This window comes from Anolis sagrei, chromosome 3 (assembly GCF_037176765.1).
Source record: "Anolis sagrei isolate rAnoSag1 chromosome 3, rAnoSag1.mat, whole genome shotgun sequence".
In the NCBI taxonomy this organism is placed as follows: domain Eukaryota; kingdom Metazoa; phylum Chordata; class Lepidosauria; order Squamata; family Dactyloidae; genus Anolis; species Anolis sagrei.
The window spans coordinates 136,796,580-136,822,746 of NC_090023.1; the positions used below are offsets into that span (position 1 = coordinate 136,796,580).

At 41.5% G+C, this 26,167-nt stretch overlaps 1 protein-coding gene across 1 annotated transcript in view; it reads left to right on the forward strand.

The window, feature by feature from the left end:
• DIAPH3 (diaphanous related formin 3) overlaps positions 1-26,167 on the forward strand; it is a 145,603-nt gene that overhangs the window by 75,386 nt on the left and 44,050 nt on the right. The window contains exon 27 of the mRNA XM_067466911.1: positions 7,781-7,840. Within this exon, the coding sequence (XP_067323012.1) occupies positions 7,781-7,840 (60 nt within the window). The remainder of the gene's footprint in view (positions 1-7,780; positions 7,841-26,167) is intronic.

A 26,167-nucleotide genomic window follows, 5' to 3' on the forward strand; every position in this document is an offset into this window, starting at 1 on the left:
AAGGGCATAATGGCAACAATCTGTGGTGATCTGCGACTTGCTAGCAGATCATTCTAAAAATATAACACTAAATGTTATATTTTCTTCGATAGAGTTTCTTCGATAGAGTTACAAGCTGGGTAGATGCGGGGAATGCCGTGGATGTAGCGTACCTGGATTTCAGTAAGGCCTTCGACAAGGTCCCCCATGACCTTCTGGCAAGGAAACTAGTCCAATGTGGGCTAGGCAAAACTACGGTGAGGTGGATCTGTAATTGGTTAAGTGGACGAACACAGAGAGTGCTCACTAATGCTTCCTCCTCATCTTGGAAAGAAGTGACAAGTGGAGTGCCGCAGGGTTCCGTCCTGGGCCCGGTCCTGTTCAACATCTTTATTAATGACTTAGATGAAGGGCTAGAAGGCATGATCATCAAGTTTGCAGATGACACCAAATTGGGAGGGATAGCCAATAGTCCAGAGGACAGGAGCAGAATTCAAAACGATCTTGACAGATTAGAGAGATGGGCCAAAACTAACAAAATGAAGTTCAACAGTGACAAATGCAAGATACTCCACTTTGGCAGAAAAAATGAAATGCAAAGATACAGAATGGGGGACGCCTGGCTCGAGAGCAGTACGTGTGAAAAAGATCTTGGAGTCCTCGTGGACAACAAGTTAAACATGAGCCAACAATGTGATGTGGCGGCAAAAAAAGCCAATGGGATTTTGGCCTGCATCAATAGGAGCATAGTGTCTAGATCTAAGGAAGTAATGCTACCCCTCTATTCTGCTTTAGTTAGACCACATCTGGAATATTGTGTCCAATTCTGGGCACCACAGTTCAAGAGAGATATTGACAAGCTGGAATGTGTCCAGAGAAGGGCGACTAAAATGATCAAGGGTCTGGAGAACAAGCCCTATGAGGAGCGGCTTGGGGAACTGGGCATGTTTAGCCTGAAGAAGAGAAGGCTGAGAGGAGATATGATAGCCATGTATAAATATGTGAGAGGAAGCCACAGGGAGGAGGGAGCAAGCTTGTTTTCTGCTTCCTTGGAGACTAGGACGCGGAACAATAGCTTCAAACTACAAGAGAGGAGATTCCATCTGAACATGAGGAAGAACTTACTGACTGTGAGAGCCGTTCAGCAGTGGAACTCTCTGCCCCGGAGTGTGGTGGAGGCTCCCTCTTTGGAAGCTTTTAAGCAGAGGCTGGATGGCCATTTGTCAGGGGTGATTTGAATGCAATATTCCTGCTTCTTGGCAGGGGGTTGGACTGGATGGCCCATGAGGTCTCTTCCAACTCTTTGATTCTATGATTCTATGAAATGTTGCCACATTTGCAATCGCAGCCCAAAAGATCAGAGCCAAAGTAGCAAAATCCATACTGGGGGTCAGAAATGGAAACGGTTTGGAATGACACAAAGCAGACACTGTTATTGTCATGTTTCTGCTTTCATAATTTTAAAGAACTTGTTTTAGTTTTAATTCTTGTTACATTTTAAGGTTTATATTGGAAAGTGTTTATAAAGTTAGTGTATTACTGATGTCATGGCCTATGGCTAGTACAATAAACAATTCATTCATTCACTTGTGACAGAGGCGGGGCCGAGAGCAGGGCCTCCCCAGAGGATCTCAAACTCCGAGGTGGGACGTAGAGGGAGATGTGTTCAGACAGATACGCTGGGCTGGAACCGTATAGGGTTTTGTAGGTCAAAACCAACACTTTGAATTGTGCTCGGAACTGGATCGGCAGCCAGTGGAGCTGACACAACAGGGGGGTGGTATGCTCCCTGTATGACGCTCCAGTGAGCAATCTGGCTGCCTCCTGCTGGACTAATTGAAGTTTCCGAACAGTCTTCAAAGGCAACCCCACGTAGAGTGTGTTGCAGTAATCTATCCAGGATGTAACAAGAGTGTGGACCACCGTGGCCAGATCCGACTTCCCAACGTACGGGCGCAGCTGGCGCACAAGTTTTAATTGTGCAAAAGCTCTCCCGGCCACCACTGAGACCTGGGGTTCCAGGCTCAGCGATGAGTCCAGGATCACTCCCAAGCTGCGAACCTGCATCTTTAGGGGGAGTGTAACCCCCTCTAACACAGGCTGTAACCTGTATACCCTGTTCGGCCTTACAACTGACCAGTAGGACCTCTGTCTTGTCTGGATTCAGTTTCAATTTGTTAGCTCTCATCCAGTCCGACACAGCAGCCAAGCACCGGTTCAAGATCTGGACAGCCTCCTTGGTGACAGGTGGGAAGGAGTGACAGATTTGGACATCATCTGCGTAGAGATAACATCTCATTCCGAAATTCTGAATGATCTCCCCCAGTGGCTTCATGTAGATGTTAAATAACATCGGGGACAAGATTGAACCCTGTGGGACTCCACACAGCAACGGTTGTGGGGTCGAACAGGTGTCACCCAATAACACCTTCTGGGACCGTCCCTCAAGAAAGGATCAGAGCCACTTCAGAGCAGTGCCCCCGAGCCCCATATCCATGAGGCGCCCCAGAAGGATACCGTGATCGACAGTATCGAAGGCCGCTGAGAGGTACAGCAGAACTAACAGGGACATACTCCCCCTGTCCAGCTCCCGGCGAAGATCATCTACCAAGGCGACCAAGGCTGTCTCAGTACCATGTTCCGGCCTAAAGCCAGACTGTGCCGGATCTAGATAATCAGTGTCTACCAGAAATCCCTGGAGTTGTGTTGCCACCACACGTTCCATGACTTTGCCCAAATAGGGGAGATTGGAAACTGGCCGATAGTTGTCTAATTGAGAGGGGTCCAGTGATGGATCCATCACTGCTCCAGCAGGGAGCTTTGAAACGGTTGAACAGAAGCTCTCCAAAGCTTTAGGTGTTCTTATTGCCTAGTACAGGAAAAAAACAACTGATTCATAATCCATCTAAAATGCAGACGTGTGCCTTTCATCTTAAGAACAGCATCTTGAGCTCTAAGGATCACCTGGACAGGAATCCCACTGGAGTACTGCAGCACACCAAAATATTTATTTATTTATTTATTTATTTGCTTTTCTTCTATACCGCATATATCAGCCTTACGGCGACTCTATGCGGTTTACAGTGCGATTAATAACAATTACAATAAATAGGACATAACATACACAACATATAACAGATAATCATCTACGCCTGAGTGAAATCAGATCTCGTTCTCATAATCCCTTGGCCGTTCCTTGTTCAATAATGCCGTCATTGTAAGTTTAATTGCATTGTTGACCGAATGCCTGTTCGTAGAGCCACGTCTTGGTCCTCCTCCGGAACGCTAACAGCGAAGGGGCCTGCCTGATGTCCACGGGTAGGGCATTCCACAGCCGAGGGGCCACCACCGAGAAGGCCCTGTCTCTCGTCCCCGCCAACCGCGCTTGTGACGCTGGCGGGACCGAGAGCAGGGCCTCCCCGGACGATCTTAACGTCCTTGCCGGCTCATAGGAGGAGATGCGTTCGGAGAGGTAGGTGGGGCCGGAACCGTTTAGGGCTTTATAGGCTAAAGCCAGCACCTTGAATTGTGTCCGGTAGCGAATTGGCAGCCAGTGGAGCTGGCTCAACAGAGGAGTGGTGTGCTCCCTGAGAGCCGCTCCCGTTAACAACCTGGCTGCCGAACGCTGGACCATCTGAAGCTTCCGGGCAGTCTTCACGGGCAACCCCACGTAGAGCGCGTTGCAGTAATCTATACGGGATGTGACAAGAGCGTGGACTACCGTGGCCAAGTCAGACTTCCCAAGATACAGGCGCAGCTGGCGCACAAGTTTTAATTGTGCAAATGCTCCCCTGGAAACCGCTGAAACCTGGGGTTCCAAGCTTAGCGAAGAATCCAGGGTCACACCCAAGCTGCGAACCTGCGTCTTCAGGGGGAGTGCGACCCCGTCCAACACAGGCCATAACCCTATACCCTGTTCGGCCTTGCGACTGACCAGGAGTACCTCTGTCTTGTCTGGATTAAGTTTCAATTTGTTAGCCCTCATCCAGTCCGACACAGCGGCCAAGCACCGGTTCAGGACCTGAACAGCCTCCTTAGTAGTGGGTGGAAAGGAGTGACAGAGTTGGACGTCATCTGTGTACAGATAACACCGCACCCCGAAACTCCGGATGATCTCTCCCAACGGCTTCATGTAGATGTTAAACAACATGGGGGACAATATCGAACCCTGCGGGACCCCACAAGTCAATGGTTGTGAGGACGAGCAGTTGTCCCCCAGTAACACCTTCTGGGTGCGATCCTCTAGGAAGGACCTGAGCCACTGTAAAACAGTGCCCCCCAGGCCCATTCCCGCGAGGCGCCCCAGAAGGATACCGTGGTCGACGGTATCGAAGGCCGCTGAGAGGTCCAGCAGAACCAACAGGGACACACTCCCCCTGTCTAGCTCACGCCGGAGATCATCCACTAAGGCGACCAAGGCTGTCTCGGTACCATGTCCCGGCCTGAAACCAGACTGTGCCGGATCCAGATAATCAGTGTCTACCAAGAATGCCTGGAGTTGTGAGGCCACCACACGTTCCAGGACTTTGCCCAAGAAGGGGAGATTGGAAACAGGCCGATAGTTGACGAATTGAGTGGGGTCCAGTGATGGTTTTTTCAACAGCGGTTTTATTACAGCTTGTTTTAAGCTGGCTGGAATTTTGCCTTCCCGAAGGGAGGCATTAACCACCACCTTCACCCACTCGGCCAATCCCCCTCTGGCTTCCTTTAGAAGCCAGGATGGGCAGGGGTCTAGGATGCATGTGGTTGCTCTCATTCCTCCAAGCACCTTGTCCACATCCTCAGGTTTCACCAATTGAAACGAATCCAACAAAATCGGACAGACAGGTGCTCTTGTTACATCCTCAGAGACCGCCGTTAACGTGGTATCCAGGTCCGAGCGGATCAAAGCGACTTTGTCCGCGAAGAACCGAGCAAATGCTTCACAGCGGGCCGTCGAGTTGTCAGGGCTCCCATCCGGAGTGGTGGGGGTTAATAGGCCTCTGACAACTCGAAACAGCTCAGCCGGACGGTTCTTTGCGGACGCAATATTGGAGGCAAAGAAAGAAAGAAAGAAAAATACTTGGGAGTCACTCTGGACTGTGCTCTAACTTATAAGAAGCACTACTTGAATATCAATCAAAATGTGGGTGCTGGAAATAATATCATACGAAAGCTGACTGGAACAACTTGGGGATTACAACCAGACACAGTGAAGACATCTGTCCTTGCTCTTTGCTACTCTGCTGCTGAATAGGCTTGGTTGATTTTTAAAAATGGTTCAAAACTCGTTTCGGATGTGGGGGCACTGGTGGTTCGATTCTGAAGTCACTTCCATTTTTTTTAAAAAAATTCAAAACCTTCCAAAACTTCAGAATTGATTAGTTAATTGTAGACATGCATGAGCAGTAGAAAAAAAAACAGCACTGGCACTGAGGAAACTCCAGGTTCTGAGGTCTGTTGGAAACCAGGCAAGTGGGATTGATATATCTGTGAAAAATGGGGTTTATATATTATAGACCTCATGACCTGTGAGGATGCCTGCCATAGATGTAGGCGAAACGTCAGGCGAGAATGCTTCTGGAACATGGCCAGGCAGCCCGGAAAACCCCAATGTTTCCCCTTCTCTCTTGATGGTAGTATTCCTCTCTTTGCACCCAAGGTTGTGCTTTTTCTCCCTTTATCTATCTCCACCTGACAGTTCCCCTCCTTTTCTATAATTCCTCCTCCTCATTTGGAAGTGTATTAATCCTGAAATAACGATGGAAATCTCCCTCTCCTCAGAGGTGCCTTTTTTGCCTCTTTCTGGGGTTTTATTGTGAGGTCGAGGCTTGTTTACATTCCGCTATCACTTGATCTGGATTATTGGGGTCCTTTTGCCCAAAATGGAAGGGGGTCCAGCCTATTAAATGGCCCTTCTCACCTAGAGAAAGGGAAGAGGACCCTTTTCCCTGGGAAATGAGGGGGGAAAGGCATCATTTTGATGAGCAAAATAGCCTTGTTTGTGTTTGGATGGACCTGCACGCACCAAGGCGAAATGGAAGGCTATATCAATCCAATATCCCTTCCCTTAGAGAAAGGCCAGATGGAAGGAGAGAGAGGGAGAAGGAAAGGAAGAAAGAGGGAAGGAAGGGATAGGAAAGGAAAGGAAAGGAGTGTTAGCCATGCTCATTTCATCCCTCCCTTGCATCACTCAGGGAGGGGAAGCATGGGATTTTAAAACTGTTAAGCTTTATCAAGTTGCCTAATGGTTGATTGTGAAAATTAAAATAATCTTGGGAGACATCCAAACATTATGGAATGTATTTGGATTTGCCTCTCCCAAGGTGGGAGGGCCATGGTTCAAAACTGCTTCGGAAGCCCAAAGTCAGTAGTTTTTTACGACTTTTAGGCTGTTCCGAACCAAACCTATCCAACTCTCCTGCTGAATACGCATGCCCAGTGTGGAAAACATCTCACCACGTTAAAAAAGTGGATGTGGCTCTTAATGAGACATCCCACATTATCACAGGATGTCTATGCTCTACACCACTGGAGAAATTACACTGTTTACCTGGTATTGCACCACCTGACATCTGCTGGGAAATAGCAGCCAACAATGAAAGGACCAAGACATTTACATCTTTGGCCCATCCACTGTTCAGATATCAGCTAGCATGCCAATGCCTTAAATCAAGAAACAGCTTCCTAATATCTACAGAGATGCTCGCAGGAACACCTCAGCAAGGGAGAGTCCAACAGTGGCGCTGAACAGGCTGCGCTCTGGCACCACAAGATGCAGAGCTAACCTTAAGAAATGTGGCTACAAAGTGGAGTCCATGATGTATGAATGTGGAAAAGAACAAACCACAGACCACCTACTACGATGCAACTTGAGCCCTGCCACATGCATAATGGAGGACCTTCTCACAGCAACACTAGAGGCACTCCAAGTGGGCAGCTTCTGGACAAAGGACATTTAGCATAATGCCAAGTCCTTTAAAAAAAACAACAACGTTGTGTTTTTAAATGCATTTTAACTGTACCCTCAACTCGCTTCTGGTACAATAAATAAATAAATAAATCATAATTTTGTTAACCTTTGATGTACTTGCTGAAACTAAGTTGGAATTCAATGAAAAAACACTTTCCATCCCCCCCCCCCCAAATCTGCGATCAGTAAAATCTTCCCTCCTTACATAGCTACAATTTGGTTCTTTAATAATACACTGCACACCAGAATGGATTAGTTTATCATGATATTTTTCTTTCCTCTTCTGAAACACTTAATTTGTCTTTGAACAGCAGATGCAATCTTAACATAGCATCAGAATACACTCTAGTTTAGAATCACTGGAAATAGGCCTACCTTTAAAATTAAACTATGAAGCAAGATTCCCTTAGCAAACTTTCCTTTCCTTCTAGGCCACTGCTCTAAGCCAAGATGGGGAAGCTTTGACTTTCTAGGTGTTTTTTATTACAGCTCCCAGAATGTCTTACCATTGGCCATGTTCAGCATAACTGATAAGATTTGTAGGACAAAATGCTTGAAGGATCCAAGATCCCCACTTCTTGAAGTCTTGTTTTCATTGTCCCTGGACTCCAAACTCTTGCAAAGTAGAACCTGAATAACAGCTTCATTATTTTTGATAAAAGCGGCTTTGGGGTTAACTAGACTTATAGTAACAATGTTAAATTATAACGTAACCAATTGCAACTTTAGTTCCAGAGATAGACTTCCAGAAATAATCTGGGGGAGATCCCTTTCAATATACGTATACTTATGTACAACTGTTAATAGAGAATATTTACTTTGTTAGTTTTTTCTTTTGTTTACCTACAGATGCACCACAGAATTTCAGCCCAGTTTCTGAGAGACCTGTTCTGAAAGCTTGTAACCATGGTAATTCATAACTCACATTTTTTTTCTATTTATTATAAGCTTCCATGGGAATGTATGGTATTCCTTGTTTTCAGTCTATCTGGAGTAGTGCAATAAACCATGGGGATATATTGTGAACTTAAACTCTTTCTTAGTGTGTGCATTCTAAGATGTTGTTTTCCGATGTTTATATATCAGAACTGTATTTTCCCTTCTCCTAAAATCTAAGGAGTCATAGATGTCAGATGCTTTTGTTCAGGAAACTAGCAAAGTATGTTTGTAACTGCTGATACAAATTTAATATTGGTTTCTTTTATGAAGTAAGCAACCGCTTCTTGGTTGGGTCAGAGATGTTAACTGAAGAGATGGAGATTTGTGAATTTAAGTAGATGGTTTTTGTAATGTATAACTGGAAAGGCATACTTTCTCAAGTGAAAATTTAACATAGGTGTAGAAATAATAGGGGAAGAATTTTAAATGTTTTGTATTGTTAGAATGCTATAATACAAAGTGAACGCTTACTGAAGTTAAGCAAACCTGGGTCAGATCAATTGCAGGAAAAGAGATTCCACCTGAACATTAGGCAGAACTTCCTGACTATAAGAGCTGTTCAGTAGTACAGCTCTTAGTTCTCTGCCTCGGAGTGTGGTGGAGGTTCCTTCTTTGGAGACTTTGAAACAGGCTGGATGGTCATCTGTTAGGTGTGCTTTCATGATGCTTTTCCTGCCTGGCAGCAGGTTGGCGAGATGGCCCATGTGGTCTCCTCCCAACTCTATGATTCAATGTTGCAAAATAGCTGGCTTGGACACTGTCATGCAATTCCATGTACACTACATAGAAGGCATACTGATTAAGTGTGTGTATGTATGTATTAAATTTTGCAGTATTACTGAATGAATCTAGGCTATTTTATTTTGTGTGATTCCATGTAAGCTATTACATTTGTTCATTTTGTTTTATTACCAAAATATTCTTATTACATAAAAATGTTTTACCATTCCTGCACCACTAATAAGTTAAACATAAGATGAGATATGTATGTTTTTTGAAAAAATGTTTTAAATTTGCAAATGATGAGTCACTAAAGAACTCATAGATTATCTTCCTCTGTTGAACCAAAATCTTTCTAGTCTAGCATCTATTTTTTAGCCAGCCATATTCCTCTTAAGAAACGGCAAGGAAGGCATAATGCTAATAGCCTTAATTTGTTTCTCGTCAGCAGCTGATATTCAGAGGTCTGTGTACAAATAAAGCATTTGTGATAATTGCTCATGCTTTATAACATCTGTAAATCAACTGTGTGTTTATAGCTACTTCTGCTTCTCTCCTATTCATGATCAGTTTTCTCTATCAGGACAACTTTCTTCAGTGTTTGCATGGAAATAATTAAGAACCACCTTAATTTCATATTTTGAGATGGATGTAAATAAAACAGTAAGGAAACTTTAATAATTCCAGACATCTTATCTCATGTGACCCTAGACCATTCTTTCTCAACCTTCCTAATGTCATGACCCCTTAATACAGTTCTTCCTGTTGTGGTGACCCCAACCATAAAATTATTTTTGTTGCTACTTCACAACTGTAATTTTGCTACTATTATAATCTAAATCATAATCTAAATATCTGATATGCAGGATGTATTTTTCACTGGACCAAATTTGGCACAAACACCTAATACACCCAAATTTGAATACTGGTGGGGTTGCGAGGGGGATTGATGTTGTAATTTGGGAGGTTTAGTTGCTGGGATTTATAGTTAACATACAATAAAAGATCATTCTGAACTCCACCAACAATGGAATTCAACCAAATTTGGCACAGGGAACTCCTATGACCAACAGAAAAGACTGGAAGGGTTTAGTGGGCATTAACCTTGAGTTTTGGAGTTGTAGTTCACTTACATCCAGAGAGCACTGTGGACTCAAACAGTGATGGGTCTGGACCAAACTTGGCACAAATACTAAATATTCCCAAATATGAACACCGGTGGAGTTTGGGGAAAACAGACTTTGATATTTGGAAACTGCAGTTGCTGGGATTTATAGTTCATCTACAATCAAAGAGCATTCTGAACTCCGCCAACGATAGAATTGGGCCAAACTTCCCACACAAAATCCCCATGACCAACAGAAAATACTGTGTTTTCTGATGGTCTTTGGCGACCCCTCTGACACTCCCTCGTGACACCTGCCCCAGGAATCCTGACCCCCAGATTGAGAAACACTGTCCCAGACATTTGTACCCATTCCAAGCTTGACCTATTCTGTTTAGGACCTCGTTAAATCTGAAACAGAATATTGGGCTGAAACTAACAAAATGAATTTCATTAGAGATAAATGTAAGGCACCATATTCAAGCTGATGGTGGTGGTGATGATTGTGAGGATGAAGCAGTTGCACATTAATGGATGAGCTTGTGGGTGCGTTTGGAATTTTGAGAGACTATCTTGTGTCTCATCACAAAAGTGTAGTCTTCGAGGAACATTTTCATTTGCAAAATGGTTTCTAGAGCGACATGAACAAGCATGATAGTTATTATCAGCATTTTGCAGAAGGCAAACAGGTAGAAACTAAAGCAGAAGTCGATTCTCATGAAAATGAATGAAAGCAAATGGTTGAGTCTGAGTTCCCAAAAAGAAAACTTCAAAATTTGATACACATTTTTGTGCTCCAGTTCTTTCTGCTGCAAAGCATGTTTCTCAGAAAGCAAGCAAATTTACCTATGTCAACTCATAGAAATATACTTTTAAAGGGTACACTCTTGCCCTCATTCCCTTTCCCCATACTCTACCTCTCCTCTGATCATCACACAAACAGCCATGGTTCTTTTCTTGTTATTTTTGATTTTTACAGCTCTGAATTTTCAGTTTTCCTTTTTTCTCTCTGAAATATTTTTAGGTACCTCTGTCTTGCTGTCTACAGTCCTTTGCCCCTCTTCTTTGTCCTTGTTAGTTTTCCTTCTAGGAAAGATCTTTTGCTTCAGCCAGTAGAGAAGAAGCCATCCAAGAAATTTCCAGACACCACCCAGGCTAGGCATGGAATCACATATAATATTTGAAGAATATTTAGTTCTTTTCTTTTGTTTCATCAAGTAAAGGTCTTCCACTTTCTCTTCGGTTTATTTCATTGCTTCCTTCATCATTGTTACTATTTTTCTCCCTGTCTGTTCTGCCCTTTTTAAAGACCCATGTCCCTCAACTTGCATATTCCCTCATCAAGTCTTACCTCCCCCGCCCCCAATTGCATTCCCCCTTTTTATATTCTTGGGTTTTTCCTTGGAGGTTGAAAATGGGGAAGACAAAAATGAAAGCAAAGGATACTTACTGTTCCAAGCACTCCTCTATGAAGCTTGTGGGAATTATGAGAGCACTTTTGACGGATCCCCAGACAGTCACTTATAGCCTTCCCTTCAACGCTGGTGTCCTCGAGGGAGTTTCAATTGATTGGGGAGGAAAGAAACCTTGTGGAAGCTTAATTCTGTTCTTCCTCTGACCTTGCTGGGGCTAAGGCTGTTGAATGAAATCAATTTGTTATCTCAAACCATAGAAGAGAGGGTCTTCTATTTGTTAAAATAAGATTTGCAGACCTAATGTCACTGACACATCTATTGTATCTGGTGTCTCCCTGCATTCAGGGAAAGTGGGAAAGTTTCTAGTTTCTACCACTACACTGAATTCTTCATCCCTTTCAAACTCTCATAGCAACACATACGTATGTCAGGGTTCAATTAACCAGGGAGGTCCAAATATTCCTATATTTACAACCTGTCCTGAAGAGTTTCCTGACAAGATCCTGTAGTGTCACTATAGATGCTGGCTTTTTGGGCTAGATGGCTCAGCTTTAGGACCTCTCCACTCAGGAGGTTTGAACCCCAACACAGAACAGCTCAGGGTAAACTGGGCTACAGCTTTGGGTTATCAGAATAGCTGTTCTCACAGTCTGTATATACTTCCCTCCTGTTAGAACTCCTATTCCCACTGAATACATCCCATTAAAAGTGATCTCTGCACAATCATTCTGATTGCACAATTATGCCATCAGCAAAAATGACATTCTATGTGGTTTTACTGTCTCTTATGTCAGCTCTCTTATCTCTGGTGCTTATGTCCTATTGGAAATTGTTTTTCTCTTCCTTTTCTTTGCTAGAAATCATAATAGTGGACTTGCCTAAACAGAGAAAGTGAAAAGAAATGGGACCCAAACCATCATTTAAGTTTATAATCCATCCCGGAGACAGGCAAGGGTGTCTAACACCCTTGTAGTGCCAGTGGGTATACCAACAACTGTGGATATCATGTTGGCAACTTCAGCTACAGATCTTATTTAGTCACCGTAAAGCAGTGGTTCTCAACCTGTGGGTCCCTGGGTGTTTTGGCCTACAACTCCCAGAAATCCCAGCCAGTTTACCAGCTGTTAGGATTTCTGAGAGTTGAAAGTCAAAACATCTGGGGACTGACAGGTTGAGAACTACTGCCATAAAGGGAAGTAGCCTAGTGTGTTTGACAGATCATGTGCTTGCATTCAGAAACCCCCAATTTCGACAGTAACTAAAAATATACTTGTTATAAACTCTAGAGAGATGCTGCCAATCAGTGTATATTGTATATTGTGTACAGGTAGTAGAGTGTGAGGTAGATTTAGGCTCTCTCTCTGTATAACATAACTTCCCATGTTCCATTACAAGACAGAAAGCATAGCAGTATAATTCACGTTATTAGTGTGAAGAAATGAACAATACATGCATGTCCTAAGAAAATTCAAACTTTCACTTCTCAGTCAGCAATTCTGGGAAAATCCCTGCAAGAAGTCATATGGAGATGAGGAACAGCATCATTAGAGATGCCATGTATGTAGCCTTACTACAAAACCATTGATTCCATTGGATAGGCAAAGAAGCAGAATACCAAATTAATAAGGGGGTTAACTTGAACTTTCCCAGTAGGCTTTTCTCTGGAACAGTGTCTCCGTGTTCTGGAAACCTATTTGGTTATAACATAGGAATAATTTCACCCAGCAATGATAGAACTTTGTATAATAATGTTATCTATAGGAAAATGAGATGGTGATTGAAAGTTTTTTAGACAGCCATATTTTCTCTTAGTATGTGTGTCTGTGTGTGTAATGCTTACATGCACCAGACTTGGAAGAAGTGTGTATAGAAGCTGTTTAGGGACTACTTGGCTCATAAGCTATCATATGCAGGCCACTAGTTCTGAAAATTGTACTCACCTGCTGATATATTCAGAAGTATCTTCTGGTAATTGTAACAGCAGGGGGTGCCAGTCATCCACTCTTTGGTCTTTGAATTGATGAGGCACTGCTTTGAAAATGGGTGAATAGGATTGAAACATTTCCCCTTAAAACAAAGTGAAGGGAAATCTGTAATGAAACCATAGTTTTGTGTGTGATTAGGCTTGTATGTGTGAGCTTTACCAAAGTTAATTTTTAAGAAAATAGATGATACATTCTTTAAAGATTCCTGCCTAGCTGTCGTCATAGTATTTGATCAAATAACTATTGTTGTCATGGTATCATTTCATAGGTTAGTATAAAAAAAACACCCGAGAGTATCTAAGCAATAATTGTAATTATGTCATGCAGTTGTTTTTACAACTTAGAGAAGAATATACTGTTAATACTTATTTTCAGCACTTGATATACTGTATGAGGTATTCTGTTTCAACTGAAAATCCAGACTAATTATATAGCCATTATCCAAATCAGTTTTGTTAGAAGCCTTGTGTGTTTTATGTACAGCATACAGAGCAATTATGTTGCATGGGTTCTTGGGTATGGATTAAAGAATGTTATAATATCAAGGTAAATACCTAATTTCTCAATTGCACTGTAGATGGTACTCTTTGCCTGCTTCTGCCGAAGGGGGAGGAGATAAAATATATTTAATTCAGTGTGATCCATCACGAGGAAACTGTTCAAGAAGTAGCATTCTTAAATGTTCTCAAATGTCCAGTAGCAAAAATAAATGAAGGGCACAGTGCATTAAGGGATTTCCAGTGGAGTCTCTCAGGGCAGAGAAAACTGTTGTGTGAGAGAGCTCATGGGACAGATTGTGCTCTTACAGCCCTTAGCAATAGCTTCCTAACTAATCAGTCTCCAGGCTTACAACCTTCTTTAAGCTGAGCTGATTTCTTGTTTGCTAGGCACTAACTGAAAACGGGACACAGCCAATTACTTTCTACTGAGGTAGTCCCATTTTGCTTTTTTGAAGTCTAACATCACAATGGCAGTATATTTCTTCCATCTCTTCATTTTTAAGTGCAACTGCCCCCTCCTCTCTCCATTAGGCAAAATTACTTTTTATTTCAGACAATCTTCTACTGATGTATGGAATCAGTGGCAAGCAATTTCACTGTTTATGGTTTCTCTCTGGTATTTTTATTTTCATATTTACATATTTTCATTTTCAAGACTGATTTTATTGGTTTACTGTTTTTCTGTTTCATTGTATCTCATTCTGGAATTATTTTTCTAATAAAAAGAAGGCATCAATTTAAATAAGTAAATGTCAAAAGTCAACAAATGCAAAGCTCTGCTGAAAAATAGTTTTTCAGAATGTTTAAAATTATATCAAACTGACGGCCAGCAGGAGAAAACTCAGACTCCTTTTGGATAGATACTTAGTTGGTTCCCCATCCGTATTGCGTATTAGTGGTTTCCAACCTTTTTTTTTTTTTTGACCAGGGAGCACTTTGTCCAGAGACCACTCTCATTAGTATCAAAGGGGTTTTGAATCAGTTTTTGGTCAACTTTCGATTCGGTTTGGTTATTTGGAGTTTTGATTTAGAAAATTGCATTGGATAGACTACATCAGCTCTAATTTTTGATACAGAACATATGCCACGCAGTAGTTGCAACCTGCTCGCCCACAGAAAAACATATTTAATAATCTAGAGCTGATGTGGCCCCTCCTGACATCCCCATTGCCTCTGCACTATAACAGAGTTTTGTGAGAACAGTCACTCTTGTTGCTGCATGGTGAGGTTGTGGCCCATATTTTCGTTCTTGCGAACCACTGGTGGTCCACAGACCACAGTTTGTGAACCACTGCATTATGTGCAGTGCAAATTCCAGAAAATACCCTAGGTCTATATGCATTGTGAAGATGTTGTAAACTACTTCTCAAGGGTGGCTCCATTAAAAACGTGCTGTAGTAGCTGAGAGATCATTAAGAAATAGATTGCTGTGGCCAGATCTTCTTTCTGTAGGAAAAAGAGCATAATTGTTGTACCATTGTTGTAAGTTATGTAAATGATAATAATTTGTACTCATTGTAAAAATTAACTGGTTGATTGACTAAGATAGATAGGCATGTACACATCAAAAATATTGTTACCTGATTATATCTGCCACTATTTGCTTTTCTGTTATATACCATAACCAAAATAAACAGTTTTATTTATAAAAAGAAATTGTTGTACCAGCTACAGTGAGCAAAGACAATCCCAGTTATTGCACACACCTGGCCTTCCAGGATCATTGTAGAGGCAAGTGCCAAATCCAAACCATGAATGCTTTCCTTCAGAAGAGGCATAACCCTGTTCAGATGGACTGCTTTCCCAAACCCAACTTGAGTTTTCTAGTAACCAAGAGTATGTCCATCTGGATTGATCTGAATTTTATTTCGATAACACACACCTCTCTCTTTACCCATAGAGGCTTCCATAAGTCTTTGGCTTTTGTGGAAAAGAGAGATAGAACTGGATATAATAGGTATAAAAATGTGACTAAAGCCTAAAATTCTGAATGCGTTCTTCCAGTGGTGCAATATGCATCCTAAAAGCAAGGAGACTTTATAAAGCAAACTAGTTATGGAATAATTAGAAAACAATGTCACATTATCTTTGTAGTTACTTAAAAGAATGCTAGTATTGGTCAGGCAGGACCAACTGAGATGCACTGTCCTTGTGGAATTTGTGGTGGGTTGTAATTAAGGCAATTGTGGCTGTTTCTTCCACTAAAGCCAATTAGGACAGATCTAAAAAATCAACTTAATGCACAAAAGCCTGAAATTGCATGGCCACCTGTCACAATAAGACTATATTTTAAAAATAGAAGATTGGGGTCATTACCTAAGATGTTGGAATTCATTGGTGGCCTTTTATAGGGAAATTCTTACAACTCCTTCCTTTAGAGAATTTGGAATGTACATTCAATTCAAAAAAGCATTTATCAACTCATCAGATACTAAGAGCCAGAATGGACCTAATGAACAAGTGTTTAGCCTTGTTTCTGCTATTAACTTGTCTACTCCTGCAGGCTGAACAAAATGGAGTTCACCCATAAAAAGTGGGTAGGCCATTCTTCTCATCAGATCCTACCCTCAGTGGGAAATAGAAACCAGCACTTTTGTCATCTAAGGTCATTTTGAACATTTATCATGATGGCTTTCCAAAAGCTCTGTCTCATTACTCAAGGGTCTAGAACAGTGGTTCTCAACTTGTGGGTCCCCCGATGATTTGGCCTTCAACTCCCAGAAATCATAACAGCTGGTAGACTTGGGTTGGATTTCTGGGAGTTGTAGGCCAAAACACCTGGGGACCCACAGATTGAGAACCACTGCTCTAGAATGTGACAACCTTGTAGCAACACAGGGAGAAAAAAAAACCCCAACAGTAACACTTTCTGCTTGTTACACTGCAATGGGAAAAGTGAACCACAATGTGTACTCTCTACTGGATTCATCCAGAATCTTTCTCCATTGCTGTTCTAGTGATATAAAGTCTACATTTACCTTAAACACCTCAGAAGACCAAGGAACTTCTTCACTGTTCTTAATCAGAAGAATCCTAGACACGTGAATTGTTTAGGTCATATCCCCAACCCATCCATCAGTTGGAACTTCAACAATGTTATTGGCTTTAGAAAAATGGACAGTTCTTGAGAGCACCCAGGAATCTCTCTGTAGCCATTAATCTGTGGAGAAACATTTTAATAGTTTTCCTCAGTCCAACAGAAATTAAAAGTTCCAGGAAATCTATAGTGTGTTACGTAATGAGTGGTGTGATTTGTGCAATTATTTCAGCACTGTCCCCTCCAATGTAGATCACCTTCATCCTGGCTGAAAAAGACTGGGTTGAGACTATATTACACCATGCACATAGTAAGGTAATAATTGGGACTGGTCCATGATTGTCATGGAAAGCATAATATCCCAATGAGAGGGCTTCAATATACATATGGAGAAATGAAAACCTATAAAACAAGCTGCAGAAAACTATCCTCCCCCAACTGTCAGCCAACCATCTTTTCACCTCACATGCCAAGGTATTACGCTCATAAAACAATATCACACAGTCTTTCTTAATCACTGTCATAACATTAAGCAACAGCATTTTTCACTCTGCCAGTTGAATAGTAGATTAGAAGATGGAAAACAAAAATTCTGCATGATCTTTGTGACTTTCACATATGGGACACTCTACATAGTGCACAGATGCACTTGTAACTTTCTAGAGTTTAACTTTTGAAAATAGCTCCACTGACGTCATGCAGCTGTGTGTATCTTTATCCACTCTTTATTTCAGTCCCTGTCTGTTACAGTAGTAAAGTCAGTAAGAAGGTGTTTGTTTGGTTTTTTGTGAACTGATCATCTTTCTTCAAAAGGCTCGATCTTCTTTCATCTCTTCAAAATCTAATTATATCTATCTTCATGTACAACCCATTAAATGAAGTTAAAGCAGTCCTTGCATTATTGAGAGGTTAAGAGAGCTCTGTCATTTTGTGTTTCTTGTACAAAATAATCTTGCAAAACTCAGTAGCTTTTGTTTCCTACATGAGCACTAAGAAAGACAAGGTGTTATCTTTTCAAACCTATCACACTGGGTGGTCAATCCTGTGAACCTTTGTTCTTCAATAGCAAAGAGATTATTTTTACCAAATCTCAAGATTCACTAGGCTAATGCCAATACAAACTCATGGACTTTTGTCAAATGAGTTCCTTTTCTTAGAAATTTGCTGTGCTGCTCCACGGTCCTAACCTTCTATTTTTATTTCCCATCACAAATTTGATGCGATATTCTGAACCAATATGTCATTTGGAAGGGCAATGCTTGCTTTGATTATGATATGATATCATTATATTGTTGGCAAACTAGCTTTCCTCTTCCCTCTTTTTTCAAGACTTGCTCCATCCCCCCTGTTGTAAGTCCCCCTGCTTGTTATAATTGCAAAAACAGCAGCCTTTGTTCTACTATTCTATCCAATTGAACTAGGAAAAGATTAAGAACTCTGGCTCCTACTTGTCCAGTGTTGATAGATACCATTCAATTCGTGCAGCCTGAGGATGTGGACAGAATCCTTGGAGAGGTGAGAGCTACCACATGTATTTTAGAGCCTTGCTCTTCCTGACTGATTAACAAGGCCAGATGGGGACTGGCAAAGTGGGTGAAGATGGTGGTCAATACCTTCTTGGAACAAGGCAAAATTCCAACTTGCCTAAAGGGGGCAGTTGTGAGACCTTATTTAAAAATGCCATCCCTGAACCCCTCCATAATGGACAACTTTAGACTCCCCTTTTTGAGCAAGGTTTTGGAGCATGTAGTGACCTTCCAAATCCAGGGATTGCTGGATGAAACAAATCTAGATCCATTTCAATTTGGTTTCAGGCCTGGATTAGGGAACAGTGACTGCTTTGTTCGCCTTGGTGGTTGAACTACGCAGAGAGCTAGACGGCAAGTGGGTGCCTGTTGGTTCTCCTGGACCTCTTAGCAGCTTTCTATACCATTGACCATGGTATCCTTCTGGGTCATCTCGCTGCGATGGGACTGGAAGTCACTGTTTTACAGTGGCTTTGTTTCTTCCTGGAAGGCCATACCCAGAAGTAGTACTGAGGACTCCTGTTCGAACCCTTGGTCATTGTTCTGTGGGATTTTTCAGGGTCCTGTTTTATCCTGTATGCTGTTTAACATATACATGAAACCACTGGGAGAGGTCATCCAGAGTTTTGGAGTGAGGTGTCACCTATATGCAGATGACACCCAACTCTACTACTACTCCTTCCTACCTAAAGCCTTAATCCAGACAAGACAGAGGTGCTCCTGGTCAGTTGGAAGGCAGTTCATGGAATAGGGATTAAGCCTGTGCTGGATGGGATTAATCTCCCCCTGAAGACACAGGCCCACAGTTTGGGGGTCCTCCTGGACTCAGAGATGAACCCAGGAGGGCCCTTGCACAATTAAACCTTATGTGCCAACTGCACATGTTCCTTGAGAAGCCAGATCTGGCCATGGTGGTACATGCCTTAGTTGTATCCTGTCTGAATTACTGTAATGCACTCTATGTGGGGATGTCTTTGCAGAGTGTTCGGAAACTTCAATTTGTCCAAAGAGTTGCAGCCAGGTTACTAACTGGGGCTGGCTGCAGGAAGCAGGCAACCCCACTGTTGCAGCAGTTCCACTGGCTGCCAATTTGTTTCTGGGCACAATGAAAAGTGCTGGTTATGACCTTTAAAGCCCTAGATGGCTCAGGCCCAGGATATTTGGCTGATCACATCTCCATGTACGAACCTGCCTGGGCTCTGAGATCTTCAGGAGAGGCCCTTCTCTCAGTCTCACCTCCATCTCAAGCTTGGTTGATGGGAACAAGACAGAGGGCCTTTTCAGTGTCTGCCCCTCGACTCTGGAATACCCTTCTTCCCAGAGAAGCCAGAATGGCCCCCACCCTGGAGTCCTTCCAGTGGCAGGCTAAAATCTTTTTATTCAGGCAGGCTTTTATGGAAGAATGTTTTAAAGATCAAGTCAGGGGCTGCTGTGACTTTTGGTTTTTAATTTGTTTTTATGGTTTTTAACTTAATTGTTTTTTATAATTATATTTCATCCTGTTTTAATATTTGTATATTTTAAAATAGTATTAAAATGTTTTAATGTAAACAGCTTTGAGTCTCCTTTGTGGAGAGAAAAAAGCAGGATATAAATAAACATAATAATAAGCATAAACATAATAATAAAAAAGAAATTCCAAAATTACTCGTATAAGCATAGCAGGGTACCTTGGATTATTAAGCTATTGTATTAAATGACTAGGTTAGAGCAGCAAGTGCCAGCCAGAACTATGAGAGACAATTTAATGGTCTCTCCCCCAGTTGTTTCTTCACCCTCTTTCTTATTTGTTTGAGAGATGAAACAAGCAATTGGATCTCTATCTCTTTGGAGTCCTAATCAAAATGAAGGTGAGTTTCTGCCTTCACGCAGAAAGAGGAAATTGCTTGTGGACCCAGTGCCACCTAGTACTATCTGGTGCTGCCCCTTTTAAATCCCCACATTTGGAAGCAGCTATTCTTGCAGCAACTAAAGGTTGCCAATCTGTCCAGAAGGATATATGCTTCTTGGTTGATTCCTTTCATTGTGGTAGCTGATATATATGTTGTTTTCCAACTATGGCTTGTGGGTGGCCTCCTTTAAGCAACAGCCCTCCTTGTAGGTGGCTTTCTTCTCCAGTTCCTCTAGAATTTCCTCCTGTGCTACTGCTGTTGATAGACAACCAAGCTAAGAGACTAGTGCAAGAGCCCTATGGCTTTCATCGCGAACTATCCAGAATCTTCACCAACACGAGAGTTCTCAGCCAGACTGATTTTTAGACTTCTTAATAATCAGATGAGGGGGCATAGGGAACAACTACGTGGTCTAAATCTTTTACAAAACTTGAAATAATTTCTTTTTGGACTACAGCTCCGATAATCCCCAGTACTGCGTTTTTGTAAATGTAGCCCAAAATTCGCCTTTCCAACTAGACCATTCATGTGCCCTTCCTCTGAATAACACAAATTGCATAATATTTTTCAGGTTTTGTGTCAAATTTTGTAGATTATAAGATATTGTTTTAGAAAACTGAGTAGATTCCACGTTGCTAGTTACAGTTTTCGGCACTTTCTTAAAGACAAACAGGTTTAGTATAATTCACTTTTTTGTGAACTAGACTCCACTTCATTAGATACATGAAATGTTACTTCAGTTGACAGGTAGGAAAGCTTCAGATAGGTAGAAAAGCCATTCACAGTAGCAGTAGTTAGTAATAACAACACTACTGTGATGATTGTGTTAATTAACACCTGTATCGAGACAGGAACTATTATCTAAATTAATGTCTAAACAAAAAGAATTAAACTTCTAATTAGTTCTAACTCAGCAGTTTCACTCTGTATCTTCCACTGAAATTCTTTCATTAGGGAAATAGCAATGCTTAGGTTGACAACAGAGTATCCTGGGAAGTTAAAATATTCTCACACTTCTTTCTGAAATAGCAAAAAGCCTTTAAAGGATTAACACGTTTATTTTAATGCAAACTTTCACAGACTAAGAGTCTAACGAATTGGTTAGTTTTAAGGAAGTAGAAGATTCTTTGGGCTGGATCCACACTATGCCATGTTTATACCATATTAGTGGGATATGAACGTTGATTTTTTATTTTATTTTTTGCTTCTACACAGACTAAAATGGCTGCCTCTCTGGAGGATGGTTTCAAAGTGTTGTCATTTTGATGTCAGATTTGTGTCCATTTTTCTTTTGTGTAGAGACCAATCTGTCTGCCAAATGTAGAAGGAAGAAACGTGTTGTTGGCAGGTGATAGTATATGTCCAATTGTAAGATGAGCAATTGAATGAACCCTTGGTATGAGGCCCTGTAATATTGTTACCTAAGTGGATATATGAACACAGTTGGTATCTTCTTCCTTCCTTCCTTCCTTCCTTCCTTCCTTCCTTCCTTCTTCTTTTTCTTTCTTTCTTTTGGTGAGGAACTGTTGAAGAGCAGGAGTGGTCATAATATGAAAACACAAGTCTGTGATCTTTGAATAAGAATGTTTCGCTTTAATAAATATTGGTATTTTAGAGGGGATAAGGGAGGGCCCACAAGCAACAAGTAAATGTATCTGATAGGACATAACATGGAAGTCACATGGTTTTAATTGTGTGTAACCCTTATGGAATGTATGCTTGTATTGTCAACCAGGTTGAATGTATGATACTTCCCAATGTGTTTATATATATGTTAACCCTTGTTTTTTTAAAAATTGAAAACTCAATAAAGATGAATTTAAAAAATAAAAATAAATAAATATTGGTATTTTAATAGGTATTTTTGATTTGTCAATGAAATGCCACATTGTTTAAAAATCTTACGTTCTACCATTACATTTATTACTTTGAATGTATATGTCAGTCTTTGTGGATATTTACTGTATTAGTTTTCTAGGTTTTAGCTATTGCCTTGTGAGCTGCTATCAGCATGATCAATATTAATAGCTTTGATGTCAGTCTTACATTTTGTTAACTGTAAGAATGACATCCCAAAATTGTTAATAATGCCAGTGCGACATATATAGTGTGACCTAGAAGGTTTACTGTTTCCATAAGCATTCTATCCCAGAACTGTGGCCCAACAGGCTATTATCTCATATATACCTCATTCATGGGAGAAGACATGATGACATTTTCAAGCAGCTTGTGAAAATATGTCTACCAATTGCAGAATTAATGGTTAGGTAAAGGTTTTCCCCTGATATTAAGTCCAGCCGGGTCCAACTCTGGGGGTTGCTGCTCATCTCCACTTCTAAGCCGAAGAGCCGGCGTTGTCCGCAGGCACCTCCAAAGTCATGTGGCTGGCATGACTGCATGGAGCACTGTTACCTTCCTGCCGGAATGGTACCTATTGATCTACTGACATTTGCATGTTAGAAATTGAGATGAGCACCAATCCTCAGAGTCGGACATGGCTGAATCTTTACCTTTACCTATATAATAAAAATGCAGGGAAAGATTTATGCCCAATAAAGGCTTTTCTTCCTCACTGGGCAATAACAACAACAATGATAATAATACCTACGTTTTAAAACAAATCCATGACTTTTAAAAATGGGATTGTGGGCATTTAAAAAAAACAAAACAACAAAATGAATGGGTGGCTTTCATGACTGGAATCGCTGGGTTGCTTTGAGTTGCTGCTGGAACATGGCCACACAGCCCAGAAAATTCACAGCAACCAAATGGGTGGTTCTTTCTCCCTCAGAAACTATCCTACAGTTAACATAGGATTCAATAGGATTCGGACCTTTCTTGGTAGCTCTACACTCTTTATAAAATAATTGATATGTAACTTGTTGAATGTATCAGAACTCTGGCTTGTCATGAGCAAATAACATATTATTACATTGTGCTTGACCCCCTCCCGCCTCCCAATTTTCAGCCAGAACTGCTTAAGCAAACAATGTTTTTGTTTGATATATTCTGTTATCTGGCAACAGGAATTGGTCTTGGCTTCTTTGGGTCTGTTTTGTAAATCTTGCTTTATTGGAAGTGAAGAAATCAGAGGAATGGAGCTGTCTCACAATAAAATGCCCTTTGTTTGGTTTGTTTACTTCCTCTGCAAGTAGGCATAATGTAGACTATTAAAAATAGGATTCCTGCAAATGAAGATGTATAATCGGAGTAAAAGTTCTTTAACATGGAGAAATATCAATTCATTTATTGGATATTTTGGAAGAAGCAAAGCAAATAAGCCATTTGGTTTGGGTGTTTTTGTTGAGTTAATTCACTGCAATTGGGCTTTTTTCCCTGAGAATTGTATATACAGTACGGCTTGGAATGAATTTCCACATAAATAAAGCCAACAGATTTCTAACAAATATACCTTTGATTGTGCTTTTACTGCATGGCAGGAGATTGGACTTGATGGCCCATGTGGTCTCTTCCAGTTCTATTCTATTTTTTTCATGTCAGGAGTAATTTGAGAAACTGCAAGTCGCTTTTGGTGTGAGGGAATTGGCCATCTGATGTTTTACCGTCCTTGTGGGAGGCTTCTCTCATGTCCCTGCATGGGGAGCCAGAGCTGACAGAGGAAGCTCATCTGCGCTCTCCCCGGATTCAAACCTCCGACCTGTCGGTCTTCAGTCCTGCTAGCACAAGGGTTTAACCCATTGCGCCCCGGGAGCTCATTATTATTCTTTGATTCTACCTAAATATACTTGAGTGTTATACAGAGATGTAACAGAAAATTCCCCAATTAATGGAAGTGAAGTTGGAATCTGTGTTGAGTGTCTCTTATGCAAAATGCTTCTTTTTTTAAAAAAATTGGAATAAATCTTGTAAATAGATAACAAGATGTCTTTGAGATGGGACCCAAAGATAAGCTTTGTGTACACTGAATCATCAGAAGGAAAAAGTGTCACTATCTCAACCATCTCCATAGACAATGTTGGACTTCAGGATGAGGGATGCTCAACTTGTATCACTACCATCAAGAGAGCTTTCACTCACACAGGCTGATGTGTCAGAGCCGCATGTTTAGCAGCTGTCATAAATTTGTAAAAAGCATTTGTGTAGATAAGGCAAATTGGTAGTTACGTTTTTCTTTGTTCAAAAAAATCTGGGCATCATTCAACCTTTGCTTATTTATTTTTGTGTCAGGAGCGACTTGAGAAACTGCAGGTCACTTCTGGTGTGAGAGAATTGGCTGTCCACAAGGATGTTGCCCAGGGGACACCCAGATGTTTGATGTTTTATCATCCTGTGGAATGCTTCTCTTATGTCCCCGCATGGGGAGCTGGAACTGATAGAGGGAGCTCAACCTGGTCTCCCTGGTCAGCAGTCCTGCCGACACAAGGGTTTAACCCATTTCACCACCTTTGGTATGGACATGAGATGAACTCAAATAGTATTAAGACTCTAATATTTAGAAAATGTTTTCCAGCTTTTTCCAGGATCTTTTGTGAAATGAGACACAGTTCTCTTGATATGTTTTACCTGTGCTTGCTCGAATGAGTACATTCCTTCCTGGAAAAGTGTTAATGCAAATCAAATGGCACTGCCTTTCTGACAGAGCATTACATTGTCGACTGCTTCCAACAGCAGTTAGTCCCACCAAAAGGCTTGAACAGCTATTATGTGAACAGCCATTATTGGCTATTACTGACTGACTAATCCATTTGTCCACGTTGAGTTCATTTTCATTGCTTCCAGTCCAGTGCCCTGATTAGTTGAGGTAGTTTGGAATCTAGGACAGATCCTTTAAAATATTTCAGTTGTTTTTTTCAAATTCAAAATGCATTACGAGGTGCTTAACGTTTTCCTCAGGTATTTATTGGAGCTTCCCACACACTGGGTAGATGCACCCCCAGAGCAGCAGCAGGCACCCAGATTTATTTCCTTCCACAGAATTCTGTTAAAACAAAAACAATCCAGCGCATGCACTCACCCACACAGACCCGCGTAACAATTTTATCACTTATTCTTTCCTGATACAATGTTTTCGTTCACCTGAATTCATTACAAATTAAGCCACTTGCTATGCACTTTGGGATAATTAAATTCCTGTCTGCTCTTATCATGGTTTGCCATGCAGAGGACATACTACTGATACCGAAGCCTACAGACTACCACTGGGCCAGCTTTTCTGTGTAAAAATATAACCCCCCCCCCAACCCACACACACACACCACCCATGCTTTCCATCAGTTGCTATAAAATATTAGCCACCTGTGAGAATTTGCATATTTGGAAGAACCTCCTGTTTGCTTTTCTGGCAGCGTTCCAGGGCATTTTTGAAACTCATTTTATAAAGGAAAGCTGAAATTGAGCCATTCCAAATCTTTCTGCCTAATTATTCTACGAGACTCTGCGTGTTAAGGAAATAAAGACCCCCGCTTCTTAATTAAGCTTGAGAAATAAAGCAAACATTTCCGACGAGCCAATGGGCAAATGCAGGGGCCAGCAGTGTGGCTATTCTGCTCCGTGGCGATTATGTCTTTTGCGAGCCAAAGCCAAAGCCCCGTGTGTCGCCTGGGCAACTCCAGTTGCCATAGTGATGGGACTCTGTTGCGGGAGTGGGGTGAATGCTAATTGTAGCCATTTGTTGTTTCCTTCTGTGTCTTTCTCAACTTAGTGCCGTTGCAGAATTGCCGGGCAAGGAGTACAGAGAAGGCCCCCCAAAGCACTGCTGCCGGAGGCGGCCGGATGCTGGGCTGTAAATAATGGTTCAAGCAGTCAGCGGCAATGACAGTGCCCTCTGTGAGCACGAATACAGACTGCCTTGAAAAACAGGCAGCTGTTGGTAGAGAAAAGAGGATCACAGGTAAAAATAGAACTATAGAAAACCCGTTACCAAACACCTGATTAGATGGAGGCCACCCTGACACCTGAAGAGAAGGCGTGGGAAGGTGTATTTGAATCCTCCATAGCAGCTTAGCTTGACCTTCACAGAGTGTTATAGTCTGGGTCTATAGAACATTCTTTTCATTAAGGGAGTACAATCTGTATTATATCCTGAAAAGATACTGATGTTGTACTATAGCTGCTACTTAAAGCATCAGAGCTGGTTCTTTTACACTGTGAAATCTC